The 14,786-nt window shown below is 35.9% G+C and overlaps 1 protein-coding gene across 1 annotated transcript; it reads right to left on the bottom strand.

Moving 5' to 3' along the window:
* Positions 1-321: 321 nt before the first annotated feature.
* Positions 322-13,632, bottom strand: LOC129877649 (protein BONZAI 3-like). Its single transcript, XM_055953172.1, is given in 15 exon segments — positions 322-390; positions 475-639; positions 1,533-1,670; positions 2,244-2,320; positions 2,407-2,521; positions 2,618-2,717; positions 2,797-2,858; positions 3,197-3,331; positions 3,419-3,595; positions 7,551-7,607; positions 10,538-10,586; positions 10,692-10,840; positions 11,959-12,006; positions 13,121-13,167; positions 13,170-13,632. Coding segments are annotated over 15 exon segments (1,464 nt in total). The 5' UTR covers positions 13,285-13,632; the 3' UTR covers positions 322-360.
* Between the last annotated feature and the right edge of the window lie 1,154 nt (positions 13,633-14,786).

The following is a 14,786-nucleotide window of genomic DNA, read 5'->3' as shown; positions in this document are numbered from 1 at the left end:
AAATAGGGTTTTTAATCTCTATTTCATAAAAACTTTAACCACACAAACTGGGAAGTCATGTGGCTCCAACTAGCAGAATATAAAGTTATTTTTAGTCATTTTCCAGCCCTGAAATATACAAAACAACGCCCAACACAAAACCATAATAACAACGACTCTAGCCAAACTTTAACCCATTAAAATCGCGTCAAACCAGCTCCTACATGAACTGCAACATTCTTTAGTCATAACATGTATATTTTCATGTTTCCAATCTGTATTTATACCTTCATAATATGTCCAAACCCTTACCAAAATGTGGGAGAATAAAGACAAGCCATACCTTGCTAGAACTCGCCAAAACTTGCCTCGGAAGTTCTCTTAACCTTGCATATCGGTAATGACACCATCCTACAAATAGTAAAAGATTGAGATCACCAGATAAATTTTAAAAAAACTGACATAAAACTAATCATGCTTTGATCCATTAATTACCGTTATAATGAGAAGGACAAAATATGTGCTTTGGTTGTCTTTGAGGGACTCTACAGCAATTTTTGCAACCTTGTTAACTACATGTCCGAATAATGTGGGTCCAGAAAGAGTAAAATTCTGCAAAGCACTAGCATAAGCTGCCATAATACCTCCGACACCTTCCACCTGTGGAAAAAATCAAAAAAAGAAAAAGTAAATTGTTCATCAAAAAGAAGGGAAAGAAAAAAGGAAATTATCAAAGGCATTGCACGGCAATGGAAAACTGAGTTGAAATCTACAGTTATCAGTTGGGAAGGCCATAAGGGAACCACATAACTAGATATTACTATTATAATAAGAACCTCATGACAGTTTTACAAGTCATCTCTAAATATTTTCAGTGCTACAACCATTGTAAGAGAGTTGGTCATATCTCTGATATCATTGCAAATTTCAGCAATGTTAGAACAAAAATTAGAGCCACAATGTTGAAAATTGCTTTCAGTGCAGTAATTTTCTTTATAGAAAAATAAGTTGCAAGTATTATAATGATTTGGATTTTAAATTTATTTTAGGTTGTTTTAGTTGTTGAGATATTTTAAGATTTTGAATTTTAAATTATGCAGATTGTGTCTTAAGTTGGCTATTTGAAGCTCTTATATGCTTGATAAAATTATTGAGAGACATATTTCAATCAATACTTTAAACCATTTTTGTTGCACCATCTTTTTTTAAAAAAACACACAAGCTACTCCCAAGTCCTTCGGCCCCTAATATCCATCATTTAAGGTTTTGGCAGATACCCATTAAGAAATCCATTTGATAAATTAATTATAATTAGTATTTGACTGGATTACCCTTATCCTTCCTTAAGGGTAATTAATGACAATGTGCCTTGTTGTAGTAGTATGGAACTGAAAAAATAATTAATGATTTTTTAATTTTTTAAAATGTAAATCATTTTTTGAACAAGTCTTTTTATGCCCAAATGACAGATAAAAAGAACTGGAGGAATATAATATACTGTATAAAATAACTCAAAACAGACATCTCTAAGTAGCAGAGCTGCATACAAATACCTCAACAGCACCTAGGCTTTCAGCTAAGTTAAAACAGTGAGATAATGTTCCATTATATGCCCTGCCACCAAAGCCCCAAGCAGGAAAGCGCTTATCTGAATCATAGAATTGTATGACATCTCCAACCTCCATAATAGCCTGTAACGAATAAAATGACCATCAGCAAAACTTTTCTAGCATGCAGATTCTGAGCATGACAATTAAGCTTCTGTTCGTTTGCATATAAAATGAGCTAAAATGAAGAAATGGGGATTTATAGCCGACCCTAATTTGTATAAGACTCTAAAGTGAGGTTGTTATTTGCATAGCTAGAACCAGAACACTAAAATTTGTAATAGATCAAAAAGTTCAAGATAATATCGAACACAAATGTATAATTTCAGATTCCAAGTCAATAACACTCGCTCACTAAGATAACATTCTTTTTGGGTATAACAATTGGACAAATTCGTTACTAGAGACTAAAACTTCATAAAGTGCAAGGCAATCAAGAGAATGCAGTACAACAACAACAATATACCCAGTGAAATCCACAAGTGGAAAATCAAGAGAATGCAGTAGATTACAAAAATCATAGGTCACAATATTCTTTAATTTCTGCTTCTCTTTTCTCTGGCATTATATAACATTCAGTTGTCCTGTTATTAGGCAATGAAATATTGGAATGTAAAGAACATGTAGTCAGTAAAGAAGAAGGCGATATCCCCTTACCCTCTGGTAAGCATTCAAACGGCCAGAACGATCAATATAATACAAGGAATCAGAAGTGCGAGGATTTCCATTAGAAGCTAGCCATTGGATGTTCAAATGCATCAGTAAAACAGTCTTAACCAGGACAATTTAAAAAAATTAAAAGATTTTATAGTGCTTTCACCAGTAAAATCCACGGGAACCATAAAATTAAGCTCAAATCCACTAGAGATGTAGTCAAGAAAATTATAGAGCTGCTTCTCAGCATATCCTTCAACAAAAAGTTGACCTTTCATGACCTGAAAGCAATCAAACAGGTGCAAATATCACACAAATGTTAGCAATCAACCCCATACCAAAAATAAAGGAACCGTCAACTACCGACGAAAGTTTACCTTTTTGTTACCCCAAAAACCAGAAAGTGGTGAAATAAAATTTGCACCAACTCTGCTCTTGTGTAAATTTTCTAGGTCTGCCACTGTTTTTTGTAATTTCCTGAGCAAAAAGAGATACTATAACTAAAACCAAAGAAAGAGCTAAAATGATAATATTTGTTTATATGTTGAACAGATACCCGATAAGTACATGATTGCCACTAGTGTTAAAGTCAAAGCACTCTATAACTAATGGATTATCCTGCAAGAAACAGAAAGACCCACTAAAATCCAAAACTAAAAATAAATGACAACATAACTATGGGAAACTTTTATTTGTAAGGAAATCATAATAAAAATAAATAGTGAGAGAATTTTAGGCCTATTAATGCACTATATGTTCTATTTTTTTCTTTTTCCTTCCTGAAAAGACACTGAAGATCAGATGAAATCTACACAAAGCCAACTGAAACCGCCAGTTATTGCATCCGGCACATGCAATGTTAAAAGCAATCAAATGTATCAATGGTCAAAGGGTTAGTGTTCTAGAAGATAATATCAAGCAGCAAGCAATTCACCTTCTTGAAAAGAAAAAACTACCTTATTCACAAATTGCTGTGTAGTTAGACACAGAGGCCTCCATATGGGGTTCAAGTTATTATTTACGGCTTCTGTCTTGTAAATTGGAATAGGACCTCCAGTTTCAACAATCCTAGATATTCTCAAGAAAGGATCCTGAAAAAACAAATATAACACAAGGAACAAATGAGATTGAAAGCACCAAGAAGCTCCATAAGAAAGTACAGCTTGTGTTATACATACACTTTTAGAGAATAAATCCTTATTTTCTAGGTTGGTACATCGCAGTGTCATCTCTACAGCAGTTCTTGAAATGACTATTTCTTCTGCAAGAACAGTAAGTTGCCCTAAGTTTTTCAGGACATGATCATTCCTATATTGCAGATTCAGTGTTAAACTTTGGTTGCGCTTGGTTATAATCTACCATAGGATAAAAAGGTAAGAAAGTGTGTACAATCTCCATCATTATGATGCAAACAAATATATGAAATTGCAGTAGTTAGTGAATCTGAGGTGAGGTAACTACTTGGCAATCCAATCAAGAAAAATTTTGGAGATGTTGTGGATAGAAAAATGATAAGCACGTCTCATATACAGGATGCTGCAAGTAAAAGCTGCTAGAAAATTAAATATAGAGAAATGTCCCTCCTCAACAAGCACAATAGGTTGTGTAGGAGTCATATGCAGATTTGGATGACTTAACAACTTTTAAATACAATAGCTTACATTACTACATCTGCAATCCTATAAAGCTTCTAAGAAAAGATCCTTTGAAGGAAATAGATCCTTGTAATCAATATCACTAGCTAAGACAGATGATTCACCATAATATAACTATAATAATGATAGGCAAAACATGAGAACAACAACAACAACAACAACAACAACAAACCCAGTATAGTCCCACCATGTGGGGTTTGGGGAGGGTAGAGTGTACGCAGACCTAACCCCCACCTTAAAAGGTAGGGCGGCTGTTTCCGAAAGACCCTCGGCTTAAGACAGAAGAACAAGGGAGGAGAAACAAGAAAAACAAGACATAGGTCAGTAGAGCCAGGCATATAGCAAACAATACAAAAATATGAATAATGAGAGTGATAAAGTCAGGGTAGGAAAGATCGGGGATAAAGGAGCATTAACTACTATAGATAAAATAGGATACCCAAAGTAAACTGGGCCAACTAATATAGGCAGTCATCCCATGCAAAAATCATATGTTAATAAACAAATGAGCGCGACTATGACTACTATGGAGAAAAGATAGGCCACCTAGCCCACTATCTTAGTCTGAGTCCTCCATAGCCTCCTATCTAAGGTCATGTCCTCGGTGAGCTGCAACTGTGCCATATCATGTCTAATCACCTCTTCCCAATACTTCTTCGGCCTCCCTTTGCCCCTCCTGAAACCGTCCATAGCCAACCTCTCGCACCTCCGCACTGGAGCATCTGTGTCTCTCCTCTTCACATGTCCAAACCATCTCAGTCTCGCTTCCCGTATCTTGTCCTCCACCGATGCCACTCCCACCTTGTCTCGGATATCTTCATTCCTAATTCTATCCATCCTAGTGTGCCCACACATCCACCGCAGCATTCGCATTTCCGCGACTTTCATCTTCTGAACATGAAGTTTCTTGATTGGCCAACACTCCACCCCGCACAATAGAGTCGGTCTAACCACCACTTTGTAGAACTTTTCTTTGAGTTTTGGTGGCACTTTCTTGTCACACAGCACTCCGAAGGCGAGCCTCCATTTCATCCACCCTGCACCGATACGGTGTGAAACATCGTCGTCGATATCCCCATCTTCCTGTATAATAGACCCCAGGTACTTGAAGCTTCTTTTCTTTTGAATGGCCTGGGTACCAAGCCTCACTTTCCCGTCAGCCTCACGCGGCAGGGCACTGAAACTGCACTCCAAGTATTTGTCTTGGTCCTACTCAATTTAAATCCTTTAGACTCCAACGTCTGTCTCCAGCCCTCCAGCTTGTCGTTAACTCCGTTGTGAGTCTCGTCAATCAGGACTATGTCATCCGCGAACAACATACACCAAGGCACCTCACCTTGTATTTGTCTTGTCAATTGATCCATCACCAGGGCGAATAGAAACGAGCTAAGAGTCGATCTCTGGTGCAACCCCATCGTAACAGGAAAGTGCTCTGAGTCCCCTCCTACCGTCCTTACCCTGGTCTTAGCTCCATCATACATGTCTTTAATTTCTCTAATGTACACCACAGGTATACATTTCGCCTCCAAGCATCTCCATAGGACCTCTCTTAAAACTTTGTCATAAGCCTTTTCTAGGTCAATGAATATCATGTGTAAGTCCCTTTTTCACTCCCTATACTGCTCCACCAATCTCCTTAAAATATGAATGGCTTCTGTAGTCAAGCGCCCCGGCATGAATCCAAACTGGTTCTCTGAAATAGACACACTACTCCTCACCCTCATTTCTATCACCTTTTCCCACACTTTCATAGTGTGACTTAGCAGCTTGATACCTCTATAGTTGGTGCAGCTTTGAATGTCTCCCTTGTTCTTGTACACGGGAATAATTGTACTCCACCTCCATTCTTCCGGCATCTTCGATGTCCTGAAAATGACATTAAACAGCGCAGTCAGCCACTCCAATCCTACCCTACCTGCATTCTTCCGAAATTCCCCAGGGATCTCGTCAGGTCCGGTCGCTTTTCCCCTGCTTATCCTACGAACAGCTCCCTTAACCTCCTCAACCTTTATTCTCCTACAATACCCAAAGTCGCGACGCCTATCCAAGTGTTCCAAGTCTCTCAACACAAAGTCTCTGTCCCCTCTTTCGTTCAAGAGTTCGTGAAAGTATGACTGCCATCTCTGTCTAATGCGGGATTCCTGTACCAGTACTTGACCATCCTCGTCCTTGATGTACTTCACTTGATCCAAGTTGCGTGCCTTCCTCTCTCTCGCCTTGGCAAGCTTAAATAGCTTTTTATCCCCGCCTTTTTCCTCTAGTTATGCATAAAGGGGTTCAAAGGCTGTCGTTTTAGCCGTTGAAACTGCCATTTTCGCCTCCTTATTCGTCATTTTATACTTTTTCCTGTTCGTTCGCTTCTTTTCGTCATCCTTGCTATCTACCAACTTTACATATGCCTGCTTCTTTGCTTCTACCTTTTCCTGAACTTCTCCATTCCACCACCAATCCCCTCGGTGCCCACCATGGCGGCCTCATGAGACCCCAGCACCTCTCTAGCTGTTTCCCTAATGCAGCTGGCCGTCCTATCCCAAATACTGCTCGCCTCCCCCTACTATCCCACGCCCCCATAGCCATCAGCTTCTCCCCCATCTCTAGGGCACTAGATGGAGTCAAACGACCCCACCTAATCCTCGGTCGGTCATCCACGACCCTCTTCTTCTTCTTCCTTCTTATCTCCAAGTCCATGACCAATAGTTTATGTTGGGTCGTAAGATTCTCACTTGGTATGACCTTGCAGTCCTTACAGAGGCTTTTATCATCTTTTCTAAGAAGCCAGAAGTCTATTTGCGTCGCCGCCCTCGAGCTACGAAAGGTTACCAAGTTCTCCTCCTTCTTTGGGAAACTCGAGTTGGCCACCCTTAAACCAAAAGTTTTTGCGAAATCCAGGAGTGAGGCTCCTCCACTATTCCTGCACCCGAAGCCAAATCCTCCATGCACCTCATCATAGCCCATCGAAACAGACCCAATGTGCCCATTGAAATCTCCTTCTATGAATAGCTTCTCAGTAGGCGGTATACTGACCACCACTTCGTCCAAGTCCTCCCAAAAGCGCCTTTTTGTCTCCTCGTCCAACCCCACTTGCGGCGCATAGGCACTAATAATGTTCAAGGTGAGCCCTCCAACGACTAACTTAATCGTCATCATCCTATCATTGGTCCTCCTAACCTCTACCACCTGATCTCTAAGCTCGCTATCTACTAAGATCCCTACTCCATTCTTAAACCTCGACTTGCCCGTAAACCAAAGTTTGTACCCATCCACCTCCTTAGCTTTAGGTCCTACCCATTTAGTCTCTTGGACGTAAGCTATATTAATCTTCCTCTTCTTAAGAATCTTAACTAACTCTATGGACTTTCCCGATAAGGTCCCAATATTCCAAGACCCTACTCTCAATCTAGAAGCTCCCTCAGCCCCCTTAGCCCTCCCAAAAATACAACAGATGATATCATAAGATTTTAAAAGAAATATGAACACAAGACCTTTGATCTAACTGTTCGCTAATATCCTTTGATAGTTTAAATACACAAACTTATGATACACCTATTCCACTAATATCATGAGTCAACATCACCAAGAAGCAGCAGAACAAAGATAAGAAATGTCCAGGGATACTATAGAATTTGGGTTTTCAAAGTAAATGCAATAAACATACCTCTGAAAGAACACAACTGTCTTCACCAAGGAAATCTTGGTCCTTCAATTTAAGATCCTGCAATGCAAAAAATATTACGATTTAGCCATAATCCTTGACAGATGTACCAATGAAAAACAGAAACTTATTTGTTGATAAAAAAAAGCATATCACACATAAAATATGTAAACATGGTGAAGGGGAAAGAAAATGTTATTAAACAATAGCAGTTTCATGAATTATATATTTTATGGGTAGTAATTCCATGAATTATATTTTTTATGGGTAGCAGTCGCATGAATTATACGAATTGAGCATATCAGGCTTGATTGATCCAATAAACTTTCAACAAAGACAATCATTTATAGATTAGTTAAATTCCAGATGGACTTTTGGAGTTTATATGCAAAGAGAGGAAAGCAAACATTTGCAGAGAAAATAGCAGATTCTTAAGCAGTTTGCTACCCTTCTTCTATTTAATTTACATGTTTCTAGTACCAAGGACAAATTTAAAAATCTCAAGTTCTAAAGAATGGAAGACAAAAATACTAGAACCAGAAAAATCTAATATCAAGCTAAAGAAACAAGTCAAATGCATATTTAAACGGCTGTAAAAAATTATTTAAATCTAATGATGCATAAGAACATTTCCTACTTACTTCAATTGAAGCATCATTTCCTAATTGTGCTATCAAGCACAACAAACACAGATCTAAGATTTATAGTTAAAGACTTTCTGCAACAACATCAAGTTAATAAACAATAATAATTGGATTCACAGTCAAATATTTATAGCTATTTAGTGGATTTCTCATATATACGCAGGGTTCAGGAAAAATTATTGCGTTCACATGAACGCATAAGTATTATTGTACATACGTCCCTGCAACAGTGCTATCAAAAGCGAAAAGCGCAAAAAAAACTCTAAGAACTAAGGTTCGTTGGGGCTTTAAGTGCAAAGCACAAATAAAAGGTGGGCTTTATTGAGAAGAGGCGCAAATGGAGAAAACATACAAATATATATATATATATGTTTAGTCCAAGACTAATAATTATAAGCCTGAATAACAAATATATGGATGGAGAAATTGATTATTTTTATGATAAATTGAAATATCAATGGTTTAGCGTCACCTCTTTAGGAAATGCTCATTCACAAAGATATGTCTTAGAGCCTTGATGACGACACTGAAGTGCACATTAAGTGAGGCGAAGCGCTCAATGCATTTTGACCCTTGCTTCAAGGCTTAAGCATGCATTAAGTGAACCTTTGATAACACTGCTCTGCAAGCAGTCAAATACTTCCCAAGTCCATAGGTGAGGTGCTCTTAGTGTCAATCAAGTAAATACAAAAGTGATTAATTAAGTTGAAAAAAAAAAGAAATTACATATGTATCATTGTGCTAAAAAATTTGATAGAAAAAAAAACTGAGGTGAGAGTAAAGGGGTCAACTTATTCATTAAGGATTATCTTAATTGTTGGTTAGAGTTATGCAAGCATTAGCAACACATAAATTAGTTATGTAGGTATTGTTAGTGTTTAAGTTTTATTGATTGACAACTACTGTTACAGAAAAACAAGGATAGCATGCACCAAGAAATCAGTTGATGAGAAGCCTTAAATCAAGCCGTGATTTATGAAAACAAAGTGTCAAGAATTGACCAAGAATCAAGGAAAGCAACGAAGCACTCTTCAGGGAAAGCAAATATGCTTTCCAAGAAGAACAAAGAACCAAGAATCCTTTATTAAAGGAACCTAGTATCAAGCATTAAATTGAGACAACATTCAAGATGGTAACGGTCAAGATGGTAACTGGCTTCAAAGGGAGAAAATCCACTACTGCCTAAGAAGGAAAGAAGAAATTCTGCATATTACGAACAACTGTATGAAAACAACGGCTACATGAAAAGGGGCAAGTTTAACCAAACCTTATTCTTGGAAATAGGATCAATCTAATCCTTTTCCAAGGGCAAATGTCTTGGGTTGTCTTAGAAGATGAAGACCTTCCCAACAGCTATCTTCAATAAATATTTAAAGGTGTTTGAAGAAAGAAGAAAGATATACAAACAGTATGAATTTTCTCTTGTTCTTTGCTCTACTTTTAAACAAACATTGTATTTTCTAGTGATATATTGTGTAGTCAAAAAAGAGAGGAGAATAAATTATTGTTGGCGAGGCTATTGTATCAAAAGATTCTGAGTGATAAAACAATTGAGTGTAGTCATAGGAAATACTCACCACCTCTATATAAGACAACTTCAAAACTAAAAGAAAACACCCTTGCAGTCCAAGAAGACTAGACTAAGATCCATTTTGGATCTTAACCAGTATATATAAAAACATCATGTGTCAATTCTTCTTCAACATTTTCAGTTTCAGTGCTTGCTAATTTCTGCAGGTGTATTTTATATAGGGATTAATTAAGTAGGTATTAATAATGTGGATATTAGTTATGCAAGAATTAGTTATGTAGAGATAAATTATGAGGATTTATTTATACATGTATTAGCTATTCCATCTTTTATTAACATAATACATTAATTTCCTCACAACTTATACAGTATTAATTCTGCAGAAAAGAAAAAACATGAACGAAATATTGTAATAGCAATGTTTTTTTTGGTAGAAAGACAAAAAACCAACCAAACATCGTATAACTTATGCTAGATTTTATGTGGGTATTATTTTTTCATTTGTAACCAAACAATGTATAAAGTATGCAAGTTCTAACACATGAATAACTCTTCTCTTACCACCAACCAAACAACCTCCAAGTCATATTATTATGGAGACTAAGGGCTATATTCAACCCATTCCCAACCCCCTTCTCTTCACTCCAATCCCCTCACAAAGAAAGAGGGGAAGGGGGAAGTGATACCCAAATATAAGCTAAGCCACTTCCTTTAATGTATACTAGATGGTTTGGAATATATTTCTCTATCCCTCATCTGAACAACAAGGTTCTGGAAACTGTAAATAATTGTCCACTTGCAGAAAGTAAGCATACCTTAACTGGTATGTTATGATATTTTGTGTCTACATCATAGACATGGAAACTGAAAATAAGAAAGATAAGGTGGTAAAGTGTGTCAGTAGCTCGTTGAACATAATAGACATCCATAAATTCAGAGAGCAAATAAGTGTGAAGAAAAAAAACCTACATCAATGTCTGCACAGTCTCAAACTGGTACATGATATTAATTTTCTCTATCCATAAAGGATTCAAGTTGTTCAAAATAACTTCTGTTCGACCAAGCTCTTCCAGTGTGCCATCTCTTTTTCTGATAGATACCACTGCCATTGGATCACTCTGAATTTACGTGGAAGACACAATATCAATGATAATGCAATGCAAAAGAAACATTTAAGCTTTGGGAAGGATGATATAAAAACAAAGGAACTGATAAATAATTTTATAAATTTAGAAGCAGCTAATGAGGCCGGTGGTTGAAATTTCACACTAGAACTGTTAATAGTCAAAGAAGAAGAGAAATTGACCGTATGAAAATATGTAAAGTTTCAGGCTTGATGCAAGCTTTTGCGTTTACACTACAAACAACACAAGTATGAGTGTGAAATGAAGAATAATTTCTATTACTATTTGCTAATTTGTTGTACCTCAATTATTGTATTGTTTTGTTGTAGTTTTTGTTCAATTACTATCTACTGTTTCTATTATAAGTTGATGTTGTACTTCCATTACTTCTTCATTGGACTATTTTTCCTTGAGTCGGGGTCTTATTGAAAACAGCCTCTTTACCTTTGAGGTAGATAAAAGGTCTGCATACACTCAACTCTCCTTAGATCCCCACTTTGTGGGATCGCTCTGTTACTTTGTTAGTATTGTTGTACTTTCTTATAAATTTACGGTCAATACTACCAACCTTACTAGAAATAATAAGTAAGAAATGGTTAATTAAACAACAAATAGTTTAATGGATAATTTTTTTATGGGATTACTACTAATACGCGTATTGTTATTGAAATCTGTATAAAAATAATTCATAATCATTGAACTTTTTGGTAGGTATCTATAAGGGAAACGAAATGGGTAATCAAATGCTTGATTGAAAATATGAAGTTTTATACGGAGATTGTTTTTTCTTATACCTCAAATTTGTGATCACCGCAAATAACTTATCAAGCCTTTGCTTCTACTTATTATTCGTGAGCCATACAGACTTGATTGTTTGCACATTTACAACTGATCTAATCCTATGATCCCATCAAGAAGTAAATTATATAAAAGTTAGATCCAGCTATGACAATTTAAGTAAACAAACAAATCATTCCATATTATTATAAAGAAATTTTGAGCAGCAAGTATACCATATCGAAAGTTAAAAATAAGTTTCAACGAGAATGACTTGGAAATGTAGATAGAACATCACCAATAAACTGGAAGATAAACATTAGAAGAGAAGGTACCTTAGAAGCTATATCGAGATCACGTAGCTTTGAAGCTGATAATGATAACTGCAGTTGATAATTCAAATCACATTGTTATGTTAGGAGCACAACATAATGTTCTCATATGCATAGCAATAAAGAAACCAATACCATGGGAAATTCCTTAAACAAAAACTCCTAGGAGAGCTCAAGAATTGAGGTCAAGAGTTAGTTGTTTATTAGTAAAAGCTGTCAAAAACCTTTAGAATTAGTAGATCCAATACAATTAAGAGCCCGTTTGGATGGGCTTAAAAAATTGAGGTCAAGAGTTGAATGTTTGGATAAAAGTGCTTATGATGTAAATTTTAGGGTTAAAAGTATAAAAAAAGGTAGTTTGAGAATTTAGTTAAAATATAAGGGATATAAAAGTAATTTCCATGGTCAAAGAAAATGACTTTAAGCACTTTGGAAAAAAAAATTAGGAATCCTAACTTTTCATTTTTGACTGACTTTAATAACTTTATGGCTTAAAGTCAGCATTAGACAAACAAGTCCAAAAGCTAAAAAGGGGCTTTAAGTTGGTTTTGACCAACTTAAAGCCAATCCAAACAGGCTCTAAGTATTGGCGTAGAACATATCAAAATGGAGTGAAATGGACATTGAAGATTCACATAACCAATTCCAACTAAGGCTCCTCGTTTTCACTAAAATTAAGACGTCTCAATCTAAATGCATATTTGAATGATTAAGATTGTTTTTCAACATCCGAATACATTTATTTTTATTAAACAAATTTAAATAAAAATTAATTAAACGTCATATCAATAAAAGTTTATCATTCAAACCCCACAACACAATGAGGGAATTGCAACACTCAATAATGGATGTAACATTGAGACTATTAGTGAAAGAGATGATTAGAGAAGTAAGAATGTATTTTTCCTCCCTTGGAACAATAGTTAGCTAAATCATATTGTCTACTGTAAAGAGGAACCGATGTAGATGTTTCACGTTTGGATTTAAGATACTTTTGTACCGTAATTATTCCCAAAAGATACTCATATTTGGTAATGCAACTATGCAAGGGATCATGGAAAATTCATGGAAGGTTGGAGTTCATAACCCCGAAAATAAAATAGCGTGTAACATTTATCAGGAATACATAATGAAAATAATATTAAAAGAATGAAGTCAAAAAGACCTCGACTGGTGTGTAAAGGGCGTAAAGACCCTTTGTCCTATAGAACAAGCAGCATCATTGGGCCCTCCACCACCACCGGCGGCTGCTGGATCCATATGGTGGTGGTGGCCCACTCTTCCTACGGCCTGCTTCCCACCTTTAACATCCGACAAACAATTTCCCATCTTTCTCTTTCTCTCTCTAAGAAAAAAAAGAAAAACTATACACTATTACTTCATTGTAAAAACCTAAGGTTTTGTCAAAACCCTTTTCATATATATACCCTCCTAAAACGGCTTCAAGAAAAATAAGGAATTCCTGTTTTTTGTTACCAAATATTCAGGAAAAAGAAATTGGATGAGTAGAGATTATTCCACAGTCTCTGCCCTTTACCATGCATATATACTAGCATTTCCTTAACAAACATTTTGAACAACAGGCTCATACTCATCCATTACTCGGTATTTGAATTTTATAATTCAAAATTGGCTACTTCCTTACGAAATTCAACTTGCTCTTTTCTTCCAAGAAACTTTAATCCAATTCTTTAGAAAATGGAGTAACGACATACAAAAAAGTTTTCAGTTGAAAAAAGGTTTATAAAAACTTGACTAAGTTCAAGTCATCTACTAATTAATTAGGATTTTAAGGTATACTCCTCTATTCCATATTAACTTAATTTTTAAGGTAATGCACACATATTAAAAAAAGTAATAAAATTTAAATTATATTTTTCTCTATCGAACGCAGTAGCAACTGGTAGAAGTACAACAAGTTTCACTAAGCGTAATATCAAAGGATAAGTAGAATGTTTCTTTGTCTGAACTAATCTTTTGGAAAGATCACAAAGCCCATTTAGATCGGAGAACCTTTCATCAACATCACGAACATCAACAATATAACTTGCAAGTTGATTCTCAAGAGCACTCATATTAGATTCATCAAAGTCATCTGGATATAATTTCGCCATTCTCATTACTTTTTTGATGTCAAAACTTGAAAATGAGTTAATTGGATTTAAGCAAGAAATTCCATGGAGAAAATCGGTAGTCACCTCATCAAAACGATCATTAAGTTTTTGAAGTTGCCAATCAATAATATTGCAAAAGACTTCAACACGATAATGATGTAAGATTGTATAGTTAGAAAGCTTTCGTCGTAATCTTAAAGAGCTAACATATGGCTCCTCAAAGTTAGGTATCAAAACATCATGTTTGATACAAAATGTAGATACCTTAGTAATAAGAGAGTCTCATTTATTGTCCCTTAAAACTTGCAACCTTCTCTTTGCTACTTCAACAAGTAGCATGGCATTTGCAATATCTTGCTCCTTTTTTTGTAAGCATTTATTAAACTCATTTGTAATTGCTAAGACATCTCTCATCAAATGCAACATGAACGCAACCTCATAAGTTTGGCAAGCTTCGAGATGTCACATTGCCTTAGCTCTTTCATCCAAATTTCATGCATCAAGAGCAAGTGATTCAAGAATATCAAGAATAGAGACAAAATGATAATAAAAGTATTAAAGGATTTATAATGAGATCCCCAATGAGTGTCACAAGCTCTTGAAAGATCAAGTTGTTGATTCAAGCCCCTACCGGTTGTAAGTTCACCCATATCTAATGCCTCTTTAATTTTTTCTTTTTAAGAATCGCATAATTCATTCATATGTTTAAAAGAAGAT

The sequence above is a fragment of the Solanum dulcamara genome, chromosome 12 (genome assembly GCF_947179165.1).
Source record: "Solanum dulcamara chromosome 12, daSolDulc1.2, whole genome shotgun sequence".
Lineage (NCBI taxonomy): Eukaryota > Viridiplantae > Streptophyta > Magnoliopsida > Solanales > Solanaceae > Solanum > Solanum dulcamara.
Note: the sequence above shows the minus strand (reverse complement) of the source record. Positions and strands in the feature narration are given on the sequence as shown.